Source organism: Papio anubis, chromosome 3 (genome assembly GCF_008728515.1).
Source record: "Papio anubis isolate 15944 chromosome 3, Panubis1.0, whole genome shotgun sequence".
Lineage (NCBI taxonomy): Eukaryota > Metazoa > Chordata > Mammalia > Primates > Cercopithecidae > Papio > Papio anubis.
In genome coordinates this window covers 41,191,070-41,209,140 of record NC_044978.1, presented here as the reverse complement: position 1 = coordinate 41,209,140, position 18,071 = coordinate 41,191,070, and the positions used below count along the sequence as shown (strand labels likewise).

The window sequence follows — 18,071 nt, the reverse complement described above, 5'->3', positions numbered from 1 at the left end:
CCATCTCTACTAAAAATACAAAAATTAGCCAGGCATGGTGGCACATGCCTGTAATCCCAGCTACTTGGGAGGCTAAGACAGGAGAATCGCTTGAACCTGGGAGGTGGAGGCTGCAGTGAGCCAAGATCATACCACTGCACTCTGGCCTGGGCAACAGAGCAAGACTCCATCTCAAAAAAAAAAAAAATTTTTTTTTTGAACTTTTCTTTGAGTACAAACTCCATGAGGATAAAGACTGTGCTTCATTAACCCTTGTGTTTCCTGAATTGCCCAATCCTACTATACACGTAACAGACACTTTATAAACACTGAGTGGTTGGATGGATGAAGGAATATTGGGATATGCTCTTTCATATGCCCAAAGCTTCATCCTTTGCAAGTAACTTAGTTCATCAAAGGTCAAAGGCTTCCTCCAATTTCTTCAATGTTTCTGTTTGATTTTTGTTTTTGGTACCAACTACCTGAATACAATAAATATAGGCTACCACCCTATGGGGAAGATGAGCTGGTAATACAGAAACAGTGCCAGGATGGGCATCAATTTACTTGTGCTTAGTAGCAGCAAAACTTTCATGATGGTGTATTCTTCAAAGGTGAGCTGCAGTCGAACGAACTGAAGGCTGATTTGGTGCATCCCCTGGCATAGTTCATACATGGCAGACTGATGCATCTTCTCTCTGCAAAGGAAAAGAAGAAAATGTCTGAGAATGCAAGATTCATTATCAAACCCAGACTGGCAGCCTGAGGCAGCTTAATAAGAGATCTGACTCAGAATTCTCCTTTTGGCTTCAACATGGAGCAGATGTGTATTTTAAAGACAAGTTAGACGCTTTTCATAGTGATTGGTAAATTGCTTCTAGACCAATACTGCTGGGCCGTTTACTTGTACCCTGTGAGAATGTGTCAGGAGCACTGAAACCAACCCTTTCAAAGTATGCCATGATTTCATTTTATGTCAAGAGTAATACTGACTGATTAGGATTTTAGTGTGTTATAGTGAGACCATCCACAAAGCAGAGAAGCTGCTGTGATCTGGGGCAAAGCCCACAGACTTTTGTTCCTTTTCAGCCACAGATATCCAGCATTTATAGGAAAGGACTGAGCTAGATGCTATGAACATAGGACGGGGATGACCAATCTTATTTCTTCATGGACCTTCCTTACAGAGGTCATGGAACATGTTATTAACTATTTACATCAACATGTTTTAAAAGGGAAATTAAAAAATACTTTAAAAGGTGAGAACACCAAATGGAATCTCTCTGATAAAGAGAAAAAATGACAAGGGAGTTTGGCACAACATATACAAATACTTCCACACACACAACCAAACAATACCCTCACACCACTGTCCAAATGCTTCCATAAAAATCCATGTTATCTAAAAACAGAAGTCATTATTTTCTCTTTGCTTAAGAAGTAAGCAAGGCATCACTATTTTCTGTAGATGTTTTCCCTCAAAGTAATAAACCTTTTGTAAGGCCCTGGGTAACTACTGGTTCATGGTGACCAGACTGTAAAAAGTGAAAGAGACACTATTGGTGAAAAATGAGAAAGGACCTGACAAAGGCCAAAGAAACAGAAAACAAGGTCTGGATGGTGGATCTATTAAAGGGTGACTGAAAGCAGGCAGCATCTGCTGGAAAGCAATGTGGGGATCTCTCTTCCAGGATGGATTCTGGGGCTCCCCTCAATTGGCAGAAATCTCTTGCATCTCAACTCTGAATGCCAATTATAAGGAACCCATAATGAAACACAGCACATGTTCTCTGCATTATTATATATCTTTCCTTTCCCCCAATAAGCTAGAAGCCATTTTAAATTAAGGAAATATTTTAAACACACACATATGCTAACAGCAGGAGCTTCCGAATCTACCATCCAGAATTAACAGTGTAAACAAATGCTACTATTTTTGCCATATGTGCATCAGATTTTTAAAAATTAAACATGGCAGAGTTAATGCCCACTCTGCCTTCTTCCCCGATCCCATCCATCTCTTCCTCTTTCAAGAAGGGAACCACCCAGTCTGGGTGATTATCATTTCCTCTCAGATGTGTGTATTTCACTACACATGTGTGTATCTACAAAAACAGCATACAGTACTGCTTTGTTTTATGTAAATTTGAAATTAGATATGCACATCCTTCTGCAACTTATTTTAATTCAACAATAACTTTGAGATGTATCTATTTTGATACAGGTAACTAAGTTAATTCATTTTAACTGCTTCGAGCTTCATTTGTTTGAATGTACTGCATTTTACTTATCCATTGCTCTACTGATGGACACTTGGGTTGTTTGCTCTTTATTACTATCACAAATGATGCCCAAGGAATATCCTTGTCATTTCTATAGGATACAGAACGAAAACAGAACTTCTGAGTCATAGATTTGCGCATGTCTCCTGCTTTCATTCCAACCAGCAGAGCATGAGCATGCCCTTACTCCACATCCCCACCAATGCTTGCCATTATCCAATTTCATTTTTTTTCAATTTGATGGGAGGTTGAATGGGTAGATAGCACATGGTTGCTTTTATTTCCATTTCCATTATCACCAGTAGATTCCGTATTTACTCATCATTTGGGTGTCTTCTGTGGTGATTTGACTCTTTATCTTTACCAAATTTACTCATTTTTTCCTTCTCGCACTGAGTAACACCATTTTTATTCCTAATAATTTTGTGCCTTAAAAATGCTGTCTGATCTTCACATTGTTTTTTTCGCTGTCTGCCTCTTTTTCTTGCTCTCTTTAGAACTTACCGGGTGTGCTGTCCACCTTTCTTTTGATCCCTTAGTTTCAAACTTCCCACGTAATTATATTTCACACATATCTTCTAAACACAAAAGGCTGGATTCAGAAATCTGAGAATCTCTGTATTTTAATAACTCAGTTTAATCTGTTTTTATTTATTATGATTACTGACAAGTTTGGATGTTCTCTACCATTTTAACCTACTTTCCTTCCTCTTTCCCTTCTTTCTCTTTCTCTTCCTTTCATTGGATTGATCTACTAGCTTTTTAGCCTCCTGTTGTGAGAAGTCAGGGACCCCGAATGGAGGGACTAGCTGGAGCTGTGGCAGAGGAACATAAATTGTGAAGATTTCATTTTAATATGGACATTTACCAGTTCCCAAATAATACTTTTATAATTTCTTATGCCTGCCTTTAATCTCTTAATCCTGTTATCTTCGTAAGCTGAGGATGTATGTCACCTCAGGACCACTGTGATAATTATGTTAACTGTACAAATTGATTGTATAACAGTGTGTTTGAACAATATGAAATCAGTGCACCTTGAAAAAGAACAGAATAACAGTGATTTTTAGGGAACAAGGGAAGACAACCATAAGGTCTGACTGCCTGCGGGGTCAGGCAAAAAGGGCCATATTTTTCTTCTTGCAGAAAGTCTATAAACCGACATGCAAGTAGGGAAGATATCGCTAAATTCTTTTCCTAGCAAGGAATATTAATACCCTGGGAAAGGAATGTGTTTCTGGGGGTAGGTCTATAAATGGCCGCTCTGGGAGTGTATGTCTTATGCGGTTGAGATAAGGATTGAGATACGCCCTGGTTACCTGCAGTACCCTCGGGCTTACTAGGGTGGGGAAAAACTCCGCCCTGGTAAATTTGTGGTCAGATGGGTTCTCTGCTCTCGAACCCTGTTTTCTGTTGTTTAAAATATTTATCTGGCTGGGCGCAGTGGCTCAAGCCTGTAATCCCAGCACTTTGGGAGCCCGAGATGGGCGGATCATGAGGTCAGGAGATCGAGACCATCCTGGCTAACATGGTGAAACCCCGTCTCTACTAGAAAATACAAAAAACTAGCTGGGTAAGGTGGCGGGCGCCTGTAGTCCCAGCTACTCGGGAGGCTGAGGCAGGAGAATGGTGTAAACCTGGGAGGTGGAGCTTGCAGTGAGCTGAGATCTGGCCACTGCACTCCAGCCTGGGCAACAGAGCGAGACTCTGTCTCAAAAAAAGAAAAAAAAATTATCAAGACAATACATGCACCACTGAACATAGACCCTTATCAGTAGTTCTGCTTTTGCCCTTTGCCTTGTGATCTTTGTTGGACCCTTATCACTGGTTCTGCTTTTGCCCTTTGTCCTGTTCCCTCAGAAGCATGTGATCTTTGTTACACCCTTATTAGTAGTTCTGCTTTTTGCCCTTTGAGCATGTGATCTTTGTACCTACTCCCTGTTCTTACATCCCCTCCCCCTTTGAAACCCTTAATAAAACTTGCTGGTTTTGATGCTCAGGTGGGCATCATGGTCCTACCAATATGTGATGTCACCCCCAGTGGCCCAGCGGTAAAATTCCTCTCTTTATACTGTCTCTCTTTATTTCTCAGCTAGCTGACACTTATGGAAAATAGAAAGAACCTACATTGAAATACTGGGGATGGGTTCCCCCAACAGGCCCCCTCCACTATAGCTCTACAGGATTTAGAAGCTATACATGCTATTTTCACACCTTAAGTCATCACTGTTAAATCTAGTTTCTCTCATACACACACACTCCAGGTCTGCTTAGATTTCCCCAGTGTTTCTCTGAACACCCTCACTTCTTGACTTTACTCCTGAGTTCAATTTCTTACTTATTGAAGAATGTATTTTAGTAATTCTTTCAGCAGTGATTAGTTGATAAATGTTCCGGGGCTGGGTGCAGTGGTTCATGCTTGTAATCCTAGCACTTTGGGAGGCTGAGGCAGGCATATCACCTGAGGTCAGGTGTTCAAGACCAGCCTGGCCAACATGGTGAAACCCCATCTCTACAAAAATACAAAAATTAGCTGGGCATGATGGCAGATGCCTGTAATCCTAGCTACCAGGAGGGTGAGGTGGAAGAATCACTTGAACTGGGAGGCAGAGGTAATAGTGAGCCAAAGTCAGCCATTGCACCCTAGCCTGGGTGATAGAGCGAGACTCCGTCCCAAAACAAAACAAAAGTTCATGTCTCATGTCTTTGGTCTCAATTTGTCTGAAAATGTCTTTATTTTACCTTCATTCCTGGATGATATTTTAAAAAGCTATGGATTTCTAGCTTGACAGGTGATTTACTGCAGTACTTTGCAGATAGTATTCAACTACACATGGGCCTTAATTGCTGCTTTTGGGAAATTTCCTGTTAGTCTAATTGTCGTTCTCCTGAAGGTGGCCTGCATTTTTCTCTTTGGTAGCTTTAAAAATTTTTCTCTATTTATATGATGCCTGCAGTTTCATGATGATGTACCGAGGTGCAGACTGATTTTTATTTCTCCTGTTCAGGACTCAATGTCCTTATTCAACTTGCATATATAAGTATTCCTTCAGTTCTAAAATGTTTTTAGTCATTGTCCCTTCAAATATCACCCCATCCTGTTCCTGTTATTTTTCGTTTTTAAACTCCAGTTAGCAGTATGTTGGACCTTCTCCTCATGTCTTCCACATTAGCCTCTCTTTCATATTTTCTTGCTTTTTATCTCTCTGTACTGCATTCCTAGGTGATTTTCTCAGATCTGTTTTCCATATAATCTACTGTTTAATACAGTGTTTTAATTTTAGTGGCAGTATTTTTCATGTTGAGGAGCTGAGAAATGCTCTATTCAATTCTCTCTCAAACATTTCTGTTCTTTTCCATAGGTATTTCTCCTTTACATATCTAGATATTTAAACATGTTTATTTTATAGTTTCTTTCAGATGTTTTATTCAAATTTGGGGGGTGCTAATATGCATATCTAACATGTATTATTTTGGCATGTATTGTCTTCTAGGTGAATCCCATGGGTTCTGGCTTGTGGATGGGACTCTACAGAGTTTTAGCATTTGCGGCTGTCATGGGTATAAGCATTTTACTTGTTCTGGAGCAGTTTTTATGCTAATTTCTCAGCTTAAACACTTTTTGCAAGACTCATGTAGTTTAAATTTAGACTCCACACTTGATGTGGTGCAGGTTTCTGTTTCTTTTTTCTTTCAGCTTCCTTGCCATGCTGGCTGGTTGGTTTAGTTTTATTGTCCTTGTTAGTAGACAGCGAAATCTTTGCCAAGCCCTAGATTTATGCAGGGGGCTCTATTTCAGGCGCTGGCCTTGTTGGAGTCTGGCTTCCTGTCACCTTTCCCTGTTTGTGTTCTAATACCCATCCTCAAGCACATATCTGCATTCAGTAGTCAGTGGACCATCTGTGGCATTAGTTTTGCTTTAAAGCACCCTGTCTATGAATTTCCTAGTTTTGCACCTTTTAAAAACATTTCTTTTGAGCTTGGCTATACATTTAAGACTTTTTTTTAAATGCAGAATTTCTGTGTGTTTAGAGCCAAAAAAAAAAAATTAAAAAAAATTAAAAGCTCAGTTTAGTTCCATCATTTTGATTGGTAACTGCAAACTTCTTAAAGAAAGGATCCATGTCTAACTTTTGTAAGTGTCAAAAAGAATACGATAAACAAGTGTGATGTGTCAGTCTTTGCTAAGTATTTCTCATGAATGAATGATAGAGAGGAGGAAAGGAAAAGAGAACAGAGAACAGTTAAAGGCTATGAAAACATACAGATTTGCATATGATGATGATGATGAAGGAAAAGTAATACTGGCAATTTATATAAGATTATCAAGTGGCCACAAAATTAGATATTGTATTTATGAAGTTCTACACAATTTTTGAGAGAGAGAGACTGATTTAGATTGTGACGTGGGTAAAGCAAACTGGAAAATCAGAATGTCTGTGGAGTATAACACAACATGCATTTCATACTGTGCGGTTTGAAACGTGCGCTTATATGCATTTGATTCCTTAAGGGGGCATCCCTAGCTTTGCCCCAGCAGGTCCTAGAGGGGCACAGCTCATCAGCTTTTCAGCATGCTGGCTTTGTGATCTGGTAATCATGTAGCATCTGAGATCTCAGGCTTATCATGTATAAAATTGGAATACTAATAATAATTCCAATCTTGCAGGGATGTATGAACTAATTATATGGAAGCTCTTAAATTATACTTCACACATGTTAGCTTTATTTGGAAATCATGGGGAGAATACAATGCTTCTTAAGAGACCAATGATCATTTGGTTGAAACAAACCAAGAAGGAGTCAAGGTCTTAAAATGAGTTTTCGGGAATACAATATTATGTTATTATTTTAAATTATTTCTATATAGAAGATGGTAAATCTAGGGAAAAACCAGAGATAATGTAGATTTTCAGAAGGCAGAAATAACTTGCCTAGAGTAGAACATGAGAACGAAACACCTCCATGTCAGAGCATTTCTGTTATCAGATGTGTTAACAAAACATCCACACACAGATTAAAGGTTAAAGAGAGACTTCAGATTCCACTTGAAAACAGATTAGAACACTAACGTGTGACAACACACCTAAAGAAAGCATTTTTTGCCACTTCAGTATGAACAGCATCTCTTTTTAACTCTTTGTGAGGTATTAACTAAATAACCTCTACAGTCTCCATAGCTATCATTTATGGATTACCCACCACACACCAGAGCTAAATTTCTTCTTGCTAAATCTCACAATGCCCTGTGAGGAATTATTCTCATGTTCATGATAAGGAATTTTAGGTACATGTGAAGCCAGGATCCAAACCCAGGTTTTTTACTTCAAAACTCATGCACTTTCCTTTCTCTGTATGCCAGCCTGAGTAATCATTTTTGGCTCTTTTTTCCAGAGTCATACAACTCTATTCAGTACCTGCAATGTTTTGTTATTACAGTCACTCATCTGTTTATTCTTTGCTACCCATTATGTGGTAACATTTTGGGTTTTCAAATTCCATTGCTGTTTCCATTGGATGAAATCGAATTCTCTAAATGAAAAGTACGGAGCACTTGATATAGCTTGAAATTTCAAGAAAATAGGCCATCTTGAAAATGCATTTTATATCACATCATTTTTGCACAATTTTTTGTGCAATTGTGCATTTTTTTGCACAATTAAATGTATAGAAAAGTACATCCAAAGAAGTTGAAACAAGGACAATCTTTTGGCATAATATTGGTATTAATTTTGCAATATCGCTTCACAGAATATACTCTTTGCTACATGCTTTTATTCATGTCATAATTTTACCTCATTTTGAATAGAATGTAAAAATATACTGACTACTTTGGGAAAGAGAAGCAAACTCGTATAATGCCTCTGTAAAACAAAAGTAAATGCATGACCAAAAGTCACCCTTCAACAGTGAACTAATACAAATATGGTAACAGATTAATGCCATAGAAAACAGCCATATAGTGAACATCAGACCTGAGTAACTGATGGCTGCTAGTCTCTACTTAAGAACTGTGAGTACTAATATATTTGCACATGTCAGCCATTTCTAAATATCTTCTTATTTGTAGGAACAGAATAAAAACTTTACTTTTGGATAAACACAGCAGCCAAAGTGGGTCTAGAGACCCACTCTAGAGGTTGGGTTAATATCTATGACAATAGTTCTAAAATATTTTTAAAAAAATACTTCAATAGTTTTGTAAACTTGAAATTTTCTCAAATGAGGAAGCCAATTTTATTTGTAGCTATAACTTCATCTGGTCTTCTCTTAGAACATCCATTGTACTAAACTAAAATAATATGATCATTTGGAAATAGTTTTAAAATATTAAGTTAAAATTATCTAACTTCTCCAAATCTGATTTACTTGGGACTAAAGTGAATAATGGGAGTTAGACAATATTTTTTTTTTTGCTTTGGAGAGAATTTGGGGTTAGAAATGGGGTTTAATTCATGTAAGAATAGTGGCAATTAGAAAAGGTCCATTAAAATCAGAGTGTGGGTAGGGCTTTCAAAATTTAAATGACTTGAGTGCTGGCTGCCTGCTTTTAACTGAGCATCTAAACAATCTGAACAACTCTTTTATCTACAGGACCCACCCATGCTATCTTACCATCATTATGTCAAACATGTTGCCCTATTTCACATTATAAGACGAGTCCATTGAACCTATCAGCCAATGGCTGTCAGAAGGAACACTCTTGTTTTTTAGGTACTGGCTTACCATTAGGGTATCTGGAAGTCCTTCTGGAAGTAATTGATTTGAGAAATTATTTCTCCAAATTAAATGTAATCGTAGCATCATAGTCATGTTGTACTTTGACAGAAGTAGATATCTGATAAGCCCAAACTACAAAGCATTCCAGGCTATGAACACCTGTAGAACTCGGGAGCTCTAAGTATGAGTCTAACTACCTTCATGGACACTTCATGTGGTGGCCATCCACCACAGTGAGAAGACAAGTGAGGCTCTTCCATCTTCCAGTGTCTAAATCTGTAGGACGGTTTAAACTTCCCACCCATTCCAGGTTCTCATTCCAGGTTCTCATCAGCAACCTCTATTCTGAGGTTGCCTTGATCTTGTCAAGGGCTCAGTTGAGTTCACCTTTGAGTTGGCTAGTTTCATGGGCATGCTTACCACGCAACTCCTTAATGGTCTCCCAAGGTGTTACCCCTGAAATTCGGCTAGACCACTAGGAAGTCACATAGGCAGGCCTCTAAAGCAGTGCATTTTGCAGACATTATTTAACATTATGCCTCCACTGAACTTTGCCAAGAAATAGCCCTTTGCAGAAAAACTCTGCATCTTTGCAAGATGGATTCTGAAGATGACTTCCATTTTTTGTTACTGATTGTTCTTATTAAGACTCATGTGATACATGGGCCTTGAACTGTAGGCCTGGAAAAAGCTTCTTTCTTAATGCTAACTTCTACTTAATGAATCTCTGCCGGAAGTGAAAGCAGGCCATTGAGGGGTTATTTGTTGTTCACAGCAGCACTATTCACAATAGGCAAAAGATAGAAGCAACCCAAGTCTTCACTGACAGATACATGGATACACATGAGGAACATGTATATAATGGGATACTGAGTCTCAAAAAAGGAAATTCTGACATGCTACACCATGGATGAACCTTCCTATTATGCTCAATGAAATACGTCTGTCAGAGAAAGACAAATACTGCATGATTTCACTTAGATGAGCTATCTAAAGTAGTCATACTCATAGAAACAGTAAGTAAAACGGTGGTTACCATGGGCTGGGGGCAGGTGGGAAAGCAGAATTAGTTTAGTGAGTACAGTTTTCGTTTTGTGAGATGAAAAAGTTCTGGAGACTGGTTGCACAACGATGTAATACTACTACTGAACTGCACATGTAAAAAGGGTTAGAAGGCAAATGTTGTTATACGTATTTTTTAATCACAACTAAAATGGTTTGAAAATTAGAAAAACAAGAATCTCTACAACCCATAATCCATTTATGATGGAGTCTCACTGTGTCACCCAGGCTAGAGTGCAGTGGCACGATCTCGGCTCACTGCAACCTTCACTTCCCCGGTTCAAGCGATTCTCCCACCTCAGCCTCCCAAGTAGCTGGGATTACAGGCCTGTGCCACTGTGCCTGGCTAATTTTTGTATTTTTAGTAGAGATGGGGTTTCCCCATGTTGGCCAGGCTGGTCTCAAACTCCTGACCTCAGGTGATCTGCCTCCCACTTGGTCTCTCAAAGTGCTGAGATTACAGGTGTGAGCCACCGTACCCAGCCTATACTTTATTTGAGATCGATTAAGAAACTAATATTTGTGTTTAATAATGCAACTTCTGTTAGCATTCAGGTGATTCATTCTTTCATCTTTTATAATATACAAAATATCTGTCTTACTCTCTGTTTTAGCTACTTGCTTTTTGCCTTTTTGTGTCTTGAATGGTTTTAGTTTTACTGTATCTGTGCTTTTACTGCAAGCTACGCTAAATGCTTTTGGAAAGCATGCGAGGTAAGAATTCTTTAATAAACTATGATTTCAAAAAGTCACTCAGAAATAGTTCCTCAAAGACCTTTTTGATATAGTTTTGGTACTCTAAAGGGGAAGGAAAATAGAACTACCTTTATCACTCCTTTCTGTTTCCACAAACTCACATTTAATAAATGTAAGCCTTTCACATCAGCTGATTTTATAAATGCCAAAGCACAAGAGGTTCCCAACTCTTCCACCTATGGGAACCTATGAAAAGCACAATGACATTTTTAAACGTAAGATCCTTTAGTAATATGGCATGGAACTGTACCTTGTCAACTAAATACCTTTTAGGTGTCTACGACATCACTTTATTTAAGAAGGAACTACAAAAAGCAGCCTTTGAAATATTTCACATTAGCCCCTGGATTAAGCTCTACATAGCTCTCATCATTCTGAAGGTCTGTGTACCCTTCTGGATAGTGGGGTACATATCTTTCTATGACTGATTTTTGTATAGTGCATCGGTCAACAATTATGTGAGTGATAAAAAATATCTGGCAACAAACGAACAGGTAAATCAACATATTTCATAGACTTTCAGCTGTTCTGTTCTTTGTAGATATAAACAAAACAAAGGTTGTTTTGTTGTGTGCTCAATCAGGGTTGAAGTCTCTGGAATCTCAAGAGGAGGCCTCTCAATAAACATGTTTGTTAACATACTATTTATTACTTCAGTAAACTGCCCCTAGGAATGTATGTGCGTGCCTCTAGAAATAGGCAGCAATAGTGTCAATCTTGCAACAGAGAAATAAATAACTTGATTGGTGTGGTGCACACACGTAATCACAGCCAACCTGAAAGACCAGACCTTACATCTGATACCGCAAACCGCATCCTGTCTGAATAAATCTAACATCTTGTTACATGGTCAGTATAACAGATGGTCCATGTCTCGGGCTTATTATATTCCTAAAAAACAGCATGCAGAAAAACAGGTTTTTTTCTTCCAAACCTCAATTAGAATAAAAATGACCCCAATTTGAACATTCAAATTATTCCAGTTTACTGTTTTTAATTTTTTTCATAGTCTTATTAATTTTTCCTTAACTGACAGACAAGATATATCTGTGAAGGACCATTTTACTAGCTGCAGTTCTGACACCTGTTCATTTTTATAGTACTTGCAGAGTTTATTTGTAACCAGGGTAGAACTCAGCCATGAGGTGTAGAAATCACCTGAGAATGCCATTATGGTCTGCATCTCTAACACATTACTGGACTAACATGTTAGAGAGACTAATGTCCCATTGGTGTCCACAACATTCATCCATTCTCTCTTAATTTTGCATGATCAATTCTAGTAATAGTTAAAAGCTAATTCAGTATTTTATCACCTTAGTTGATGTTCCAGAAGAGATATGCTTTCATACAACTCTCCTTGGACTTCAACATCACAATATCCACTGACTTTAATGCATGTTACACAGATCAGAATAACACGTGATAATCTAAAAATGTAGAATGGGCCTTGTTATATGGCAACTGTAATTTACCTCTGGTGGTACCAAAAGTCTGGGAAAAAAAAATTTAAACCATAAATCCTATGTATAGTATTTTTAAAAACATTCCTTTATACAGTAGATTTTAAAATAACTTATATAGTCAGCGGTTTCTTCAGGGTACAAGGATATATGTCTTTAGTGCAGGAAAGAAAACGTGTAGCCATAATCTACTGTAAAATTCAGATTTCAGAGAAAGTTAAAATTGGGGGTATCTGTGATAAATCACATTACAAAAATGTTTTGCTTGACCAAAGGTTTAATCTTAGTATTCCCTGAACTGTGAATTTCCCCAGGCAGGCCAGTACCAATATGGTTCACTTAAAAAAGTGATTTCTAAGCAATTTTTCAGGACTGCTTATTGTATCATGCGAGGCACATCTGTCTCTGAGATATGTGTCTAGACACCACACACTAAAGTAAGAAAGACAAAGAGCAAACTGTAGGAGATTAAAAAGGAACATAGTTTACTGGATATTATCTATACAGATACTAGGGGCCTTGGTATAGGGAAATCCATGAATACGCCTAGCACTGAATTCTTACTAGAAGAGCCTACTACCAGAGGCCATTCTAGTATCATTGGATGTTTTAAGATTTAGTAAACTAAATTTTTAAATTCTAGGCTTTGCTGAGACAGTTTATATATGGCTTTGATAGAAGAACAAGCTGTAAGTGTCAACTAGACTATAATGATTTGCTTATTCCAAGAAATTTTTTGGAAAGGCAGTCAAACCTCACTGAAAACAGCATTCTAGGATTTGAATCCAGGCTGTCTGTTCCCAGATTCTGGTCTCTTAACTGCTGTATTAAGGTTAAAACACCCAACAGCAAGCTTGGAGACTCATGATCACTTAATAAATGCTATGTTAAGACTTATTGCCAGAGTTGCTACATCTACGGAAAGAAAACAGAAGAACAACGTTCTCAATGCCAGGTGCAGTGGCTCATGCCTGTAATCCCAGCACTTTGGGAGGCTGAGGCAGACAGATCACTTGAGTCCAGGGGTTCAAGATCCACCTGGGCAACATAGTAGGATCCCGTCTCTACTAATAATGTAAAAATTAGTAGGATGTGGGTCCATATAGTCCCAGCTACTTAGGAGGCTGAGATGAGAGGATCACCTGAGCCCAGGAAGTTGAGGACGTGGTGAACCACGATAGGGCCACTGGACTTCAGCCTAGACGACAGGAGTGAGAACCTGTCTCAAAAAAAAAAAAAAATTCTCTAGTGAAGTATTTTTTTCACTATCAAGCCTCATATTTGTAGGCTAGGCTATAGATTTTAATACTAAATTTCTGAAAATTTAATGGTATGCCGATCTCAGATGATTAAACAGAAGACAGAAAACCTTTGGTGAGTTATTATTGCTTCATACAGGGACATTTTGGGTATAAACGTAAAGACACTGCTTACTTTCAATAAACGACTATTGTTTCCTCACTTATAAAATGGGGATGTAAAAAGGTAGGATTCCTTTACTTGATAACTTTGTTCACATTCTTGAAATTCAATAGTTAAATGCTAATTTAGAAACATTACTAGTCTATTGTTTGGGTAAAGGGTGACAGGAAATTACTTTTTCCTACTACAATAAAAGATTTGTATTAACCAACAACTCATGGAGTCATATTCTTCCTAAAGCAAAAGTCACATTACTCCAGTAACCAGAAGCTGGCACAGGATGGTGTAGAGAAGGACATTTACTCTGATAAAATCTAGGTGCACAATTGTGCCTCCAAGGCCACAGCAGAGAGTGGCTCACACGGGCAGACGTGATTTTAGCAGTGTGTGAATGTGTTGGGGTGGGGACAAGGAAGGTGGAAAGCAGGTGTGCTCACTTTATAGGATCACCGATTCCTTTTTCTATCTTGAAATCTGTGATCCTATAAAGTGAACACACTTGGTTTCTACCTTTTCTTCTTACGTTGGAAGAAGAAAACAATTAAAGCTCCAGAGACTCTGTTATCACAGACACGATTAAATTCATTAATCAAATTATACCCTAGAAAACATTTCTGGATGCCACAGTTGTGTAGGAAAGGTAGTTTCTTCTATTGGAATCATCTAAAAGCTGATACATCATCTGCCTGAATAGAAGAGTGATGTCCAACTCAATTAATTTATTAGAGATTAGCCACGCGTCCTTTCTTATTACTGATTCTGAACATCTGTCACAAAGCAGATTTTGTTCAGGACATTATGAACAACTGCATCATTCATTACTGGGTGAAATAAGTGTAACACCACCAGGCCACTATACCACCAGTGACATTCGTTTCCCATAAAACATCAACACTGAAACACACACTACACCTGCACACAAAATGACATGAACATACTGATTATTCAATGTATAGCCTAAATATTTCTTATCCTTTTAATCTACTTGTATGAAATTCCTTTTCAAGGTACATGAAGGGTAAAAGTGACATTTTCTAACCTCCTCTACTTCGAAATTCTGTGAACTTCCTCTAATCAGAACGAAGTAGCGGTGCAGTTTCTCTTTAATGAGAAATGATTTGTTGGTTTTTTGTGTTCATTGCTTAGAAGCAGTGAGTGTTAAGGACAACACCTTAAAAGTGTTAGCTCCCTGTGATTCTCTCTCTCTCTCTTTTTTTTTTTTTTAGAGGGAGTCTCGCTCTGTCGCCCAGGCTGGAGTGTAGTGGCGCAATCTCGGCTCACTGTAACCTGTGCCTCCCGAGTTCAAGCGATTCTCCTGTCTCAGCCTTCTAAGTAGCTGGGATTACGGGCATGCGCCACCATGCCCGGTGGGTTTTTGTATTTTTTTTTTTTTTTTTAGTAGAGATGGGGTTTCTCCATGTTGGCCAGGCTGGTCTCGAACTCCTGACCTCAGGTGATCTGCCCTCCTTGGCTTCCCAAAGTGCTGGGATTACAAGCGTGAGCCACCACATCCGACCCTCCCTGTGATTCTTGAGTAAAGCACTGGGCTCTTGGCAATCTTGTGAGAGAGAGGCAAGTGCAATCCAAGCCCTCCTTCACTGTGATGCTTTGTACAAAGAACTGGAGGGTGGCAGAATGTGAGAGGGAAGGAAAGCGGGCAGGGGCAGCCACTAGGCAGCAATGTTTTCTGTAATAAGGAGAAGGAACAGCAGTGGTATGGTTTGAATGTGTCCCTCAAAATTCATATATTGTCACTTAATTATCAATATGCTAGTAAGAGGTGAGGCCTGTAGGCTCCACCTCTCAATCACCCACTACAATCACCTCCTGTAGGAGGAGATCAAGTAAGCAGTGAGAGCAGAGCCCTCATGGATGGGCTTAGAGCCCTTATTAAAGGGGTTGAGAGGGAAGAGTTTGGCTCTTCCATCCCTTCTGCCACGTGAGAACATGGTGTTCTTTTCCTCTGGTAGAAGCAGCAACAAGGTGCCATCTTGGAAGGAGATGGCAGCTCTCAGCACACATTGAACCTGCTGGCACCTGCAACTTGAACTTCTCAGCCTTTAGGACTGTAAGAATAAATTTCTATTGTTCACACATCACTAAGTCTCAGGTACTTTGCGAACAGTGGCACAAACAAACTAAGACAAGCCATCAGGGAAAAAAAATAATAATAAAGAAAAATCATTCCTCTGAGTAATTTCCGGAACTGAAATTTCAATGATTTTAAATTTCAATGATTTTAAGACCAAGACTGGTGGAGCTGCAAAACAAAGTTTTCAGTTTAGAGCAACCATCTCAAAGAAAAGAGCACAGAAGTTCATACTGAAGTTTGAAAAACAAACAAACAAAACAACAACTTTGTCCAGTCTGTGTTCTCTCTCTGGAAGAGTCTGGAAAAGCCTTAACATGCCTAATTTCAAAGGTAAGACAATGGGATGTAGCATTTTTATTCAATAAAAACGATACTGTCCCACTCACTCTACATGAGATAAGGAAGGGCTATAGAACAAAAGGAAAGGAAAGAGAAAGGGTCAAGCAGAAACAAAAATGAGAGGAGAAAGAATGGGGGACCAGTCATGGAGAAAAGGAGGGGAAGCAGAAATGGTGAGGGAACAAAAGGAGAGGGAGAAAGAAATGGCTCTGTCCCTCTGAAGCTGAAGCCCGCAGTTCTTTTGGCCCTGTGGTTTGACAGCTTCAACTCTGGATTGCAGAGACCCATCCCCTTTCCTGCTCAGGTACAGCATCTCACGCTTGGATCGTACCACCCGCTTCACAGTATCCATCCAATTCTAACCCTCTCGGAGGACAACATGGCCTTTCAAGCTACACAGTTTTGCCCAGCAGCTTTCCTTGACCACTGTAGTCCAGAAGACTACACCTGCTTTTTTTTTTTTTTTTTTTTTTTTTTTTTTTTGAGATGGAGTTTCGCTCTTGTTACCCAGGCTGGAGTGCAGTGGCGCAATCTCGGCTCACTGCAACCTCTGCCTCCCAGGTTCAATCGATTCTCCTGCCTCAGCCTCCTGAGTAGCTGCCACCTGCTTTTTAAACTCCTGGAGTGCCAATTCATAACACCTGTCACCTGTCACTTGTCTTCACCTTGTTAGGCCACTATTTATGCATTTAGGTGTTACTTGTCCAGTAACTCACCAGCTACACTATAGAATTCTAGAGGATGGAAGTTCTATGTTTCATTTCTTTTGATTCTGTACAATAGCCACCACAGTGTAGATAGTTTCAGTATTTATTTCTGACTGGTGAAATGCTGGTTATTGTTCATCTTTTAGCTAAATAGTAAAAATAAAGAGAATTTAATCTCACTTTAGGGGAAGTGATTAGGATATTCATTTACAATACTGTACTACTCCTCTTTTGAACACATTCTAACGACACATTCTCAAAGCTATGAGAATAAGTTATCTCACTGGTACAGTAGCACTATATAATCGTAACCATAGGAAGGTAGAGGGGACCTGTGAGACACTTCCATCTCCATTATTCAGCAGACACAGGAGAAATGCAGTATAACGAAAACAGCACGCGCTGTGAGGGCAGTCCTAGGCTCAGACCTGAGGCCCATCTCTCAGTGTGATGTGATCTTAGGTAATTTATTGGATCTCTCTCTGCCAAGGCAGCTGCATCATTTATGAAAGAGTGACAATAACATCTGCTTCAAAATATAATTGTCTGTAAATAAGATGATTCATACAAAAGCATCAAGTATAGTAAATGGCACGTGGAAGGCTCCGTAAGTATTTTGCTACTAGACTATGAGCCCTTTCAGGGACTATGTTCTATCTAGCTTTGATTTTCTGGCATCTGGTATATACATTAAGTTTTTCTTGAACGAGGAAACAGATTCAGATCTTCAGTAAGGCTTCACCAAAGCCAGGCGGAATTAGAGTCTGGGTTGGGTTTTAAAGGTCATCTAGTCCAGCGGTTCTCAAAGTGTGGTCTGAGGACGCCAGGGTGTCCCCAAAACCCTTTCAAGGTGTCTGTTAGATCCTCTGTTTTCTAACTATGTATCTGGGTGAAGCTAAATTTTTTTCATATACCTCCCCCAAAACAACCCATCACAACAGACTAAATGTAAGAAGCAGAAAAGAGAATGCCAGATTAAAGGAATTTGCAAACAGGCAAAACAATGCCATTCTTCTCACTTTTTTTTTTTAAAAGTTGTTTTTCATAAAAATATTTGTGTTTTATGTTATTTATATAATATGTGATGGCTTTATGTTTCTTTAAAACAAATTGATAAATCAATATTTTAGAAAAGTTGTTTTAATTTCTAATATGGGTAAATATCAATAGATATAACTTACATAAAGAAAAGCTTGTTGGGATTCTCGATGATCTGAGTGTGTAAAAGGGTCCTGAGAACACACCGTTT

General features: G+C 38.8%; 1 protein-coding gene across 3 annotated transcripts in view; it reads right to left on the bottom strand.

The window, feature by feature from the left end:
* NR3C2 (nuclear receptor subfamily 3 group C member 2) overlaps positions 1 to 18,071 on the bottom strand; it is a 363,688-nt gene that overhangs the window by 43,227 nt on the left and 302,390 nt on the right. For all 3 annotated transcript variants that reach the window (XM_017959114.3, XM_017959107.3, XM_017959113.3), the window contains exon 7: positions 547 to 677. In XM_017959114.3, coding sequence (XP_017814603.1) covers positions 547 to 677 — 131 coding nt within the window. The remainder of the gene's footprint in view (positions 1 to 546; positions 678 to 18,071) is intronic.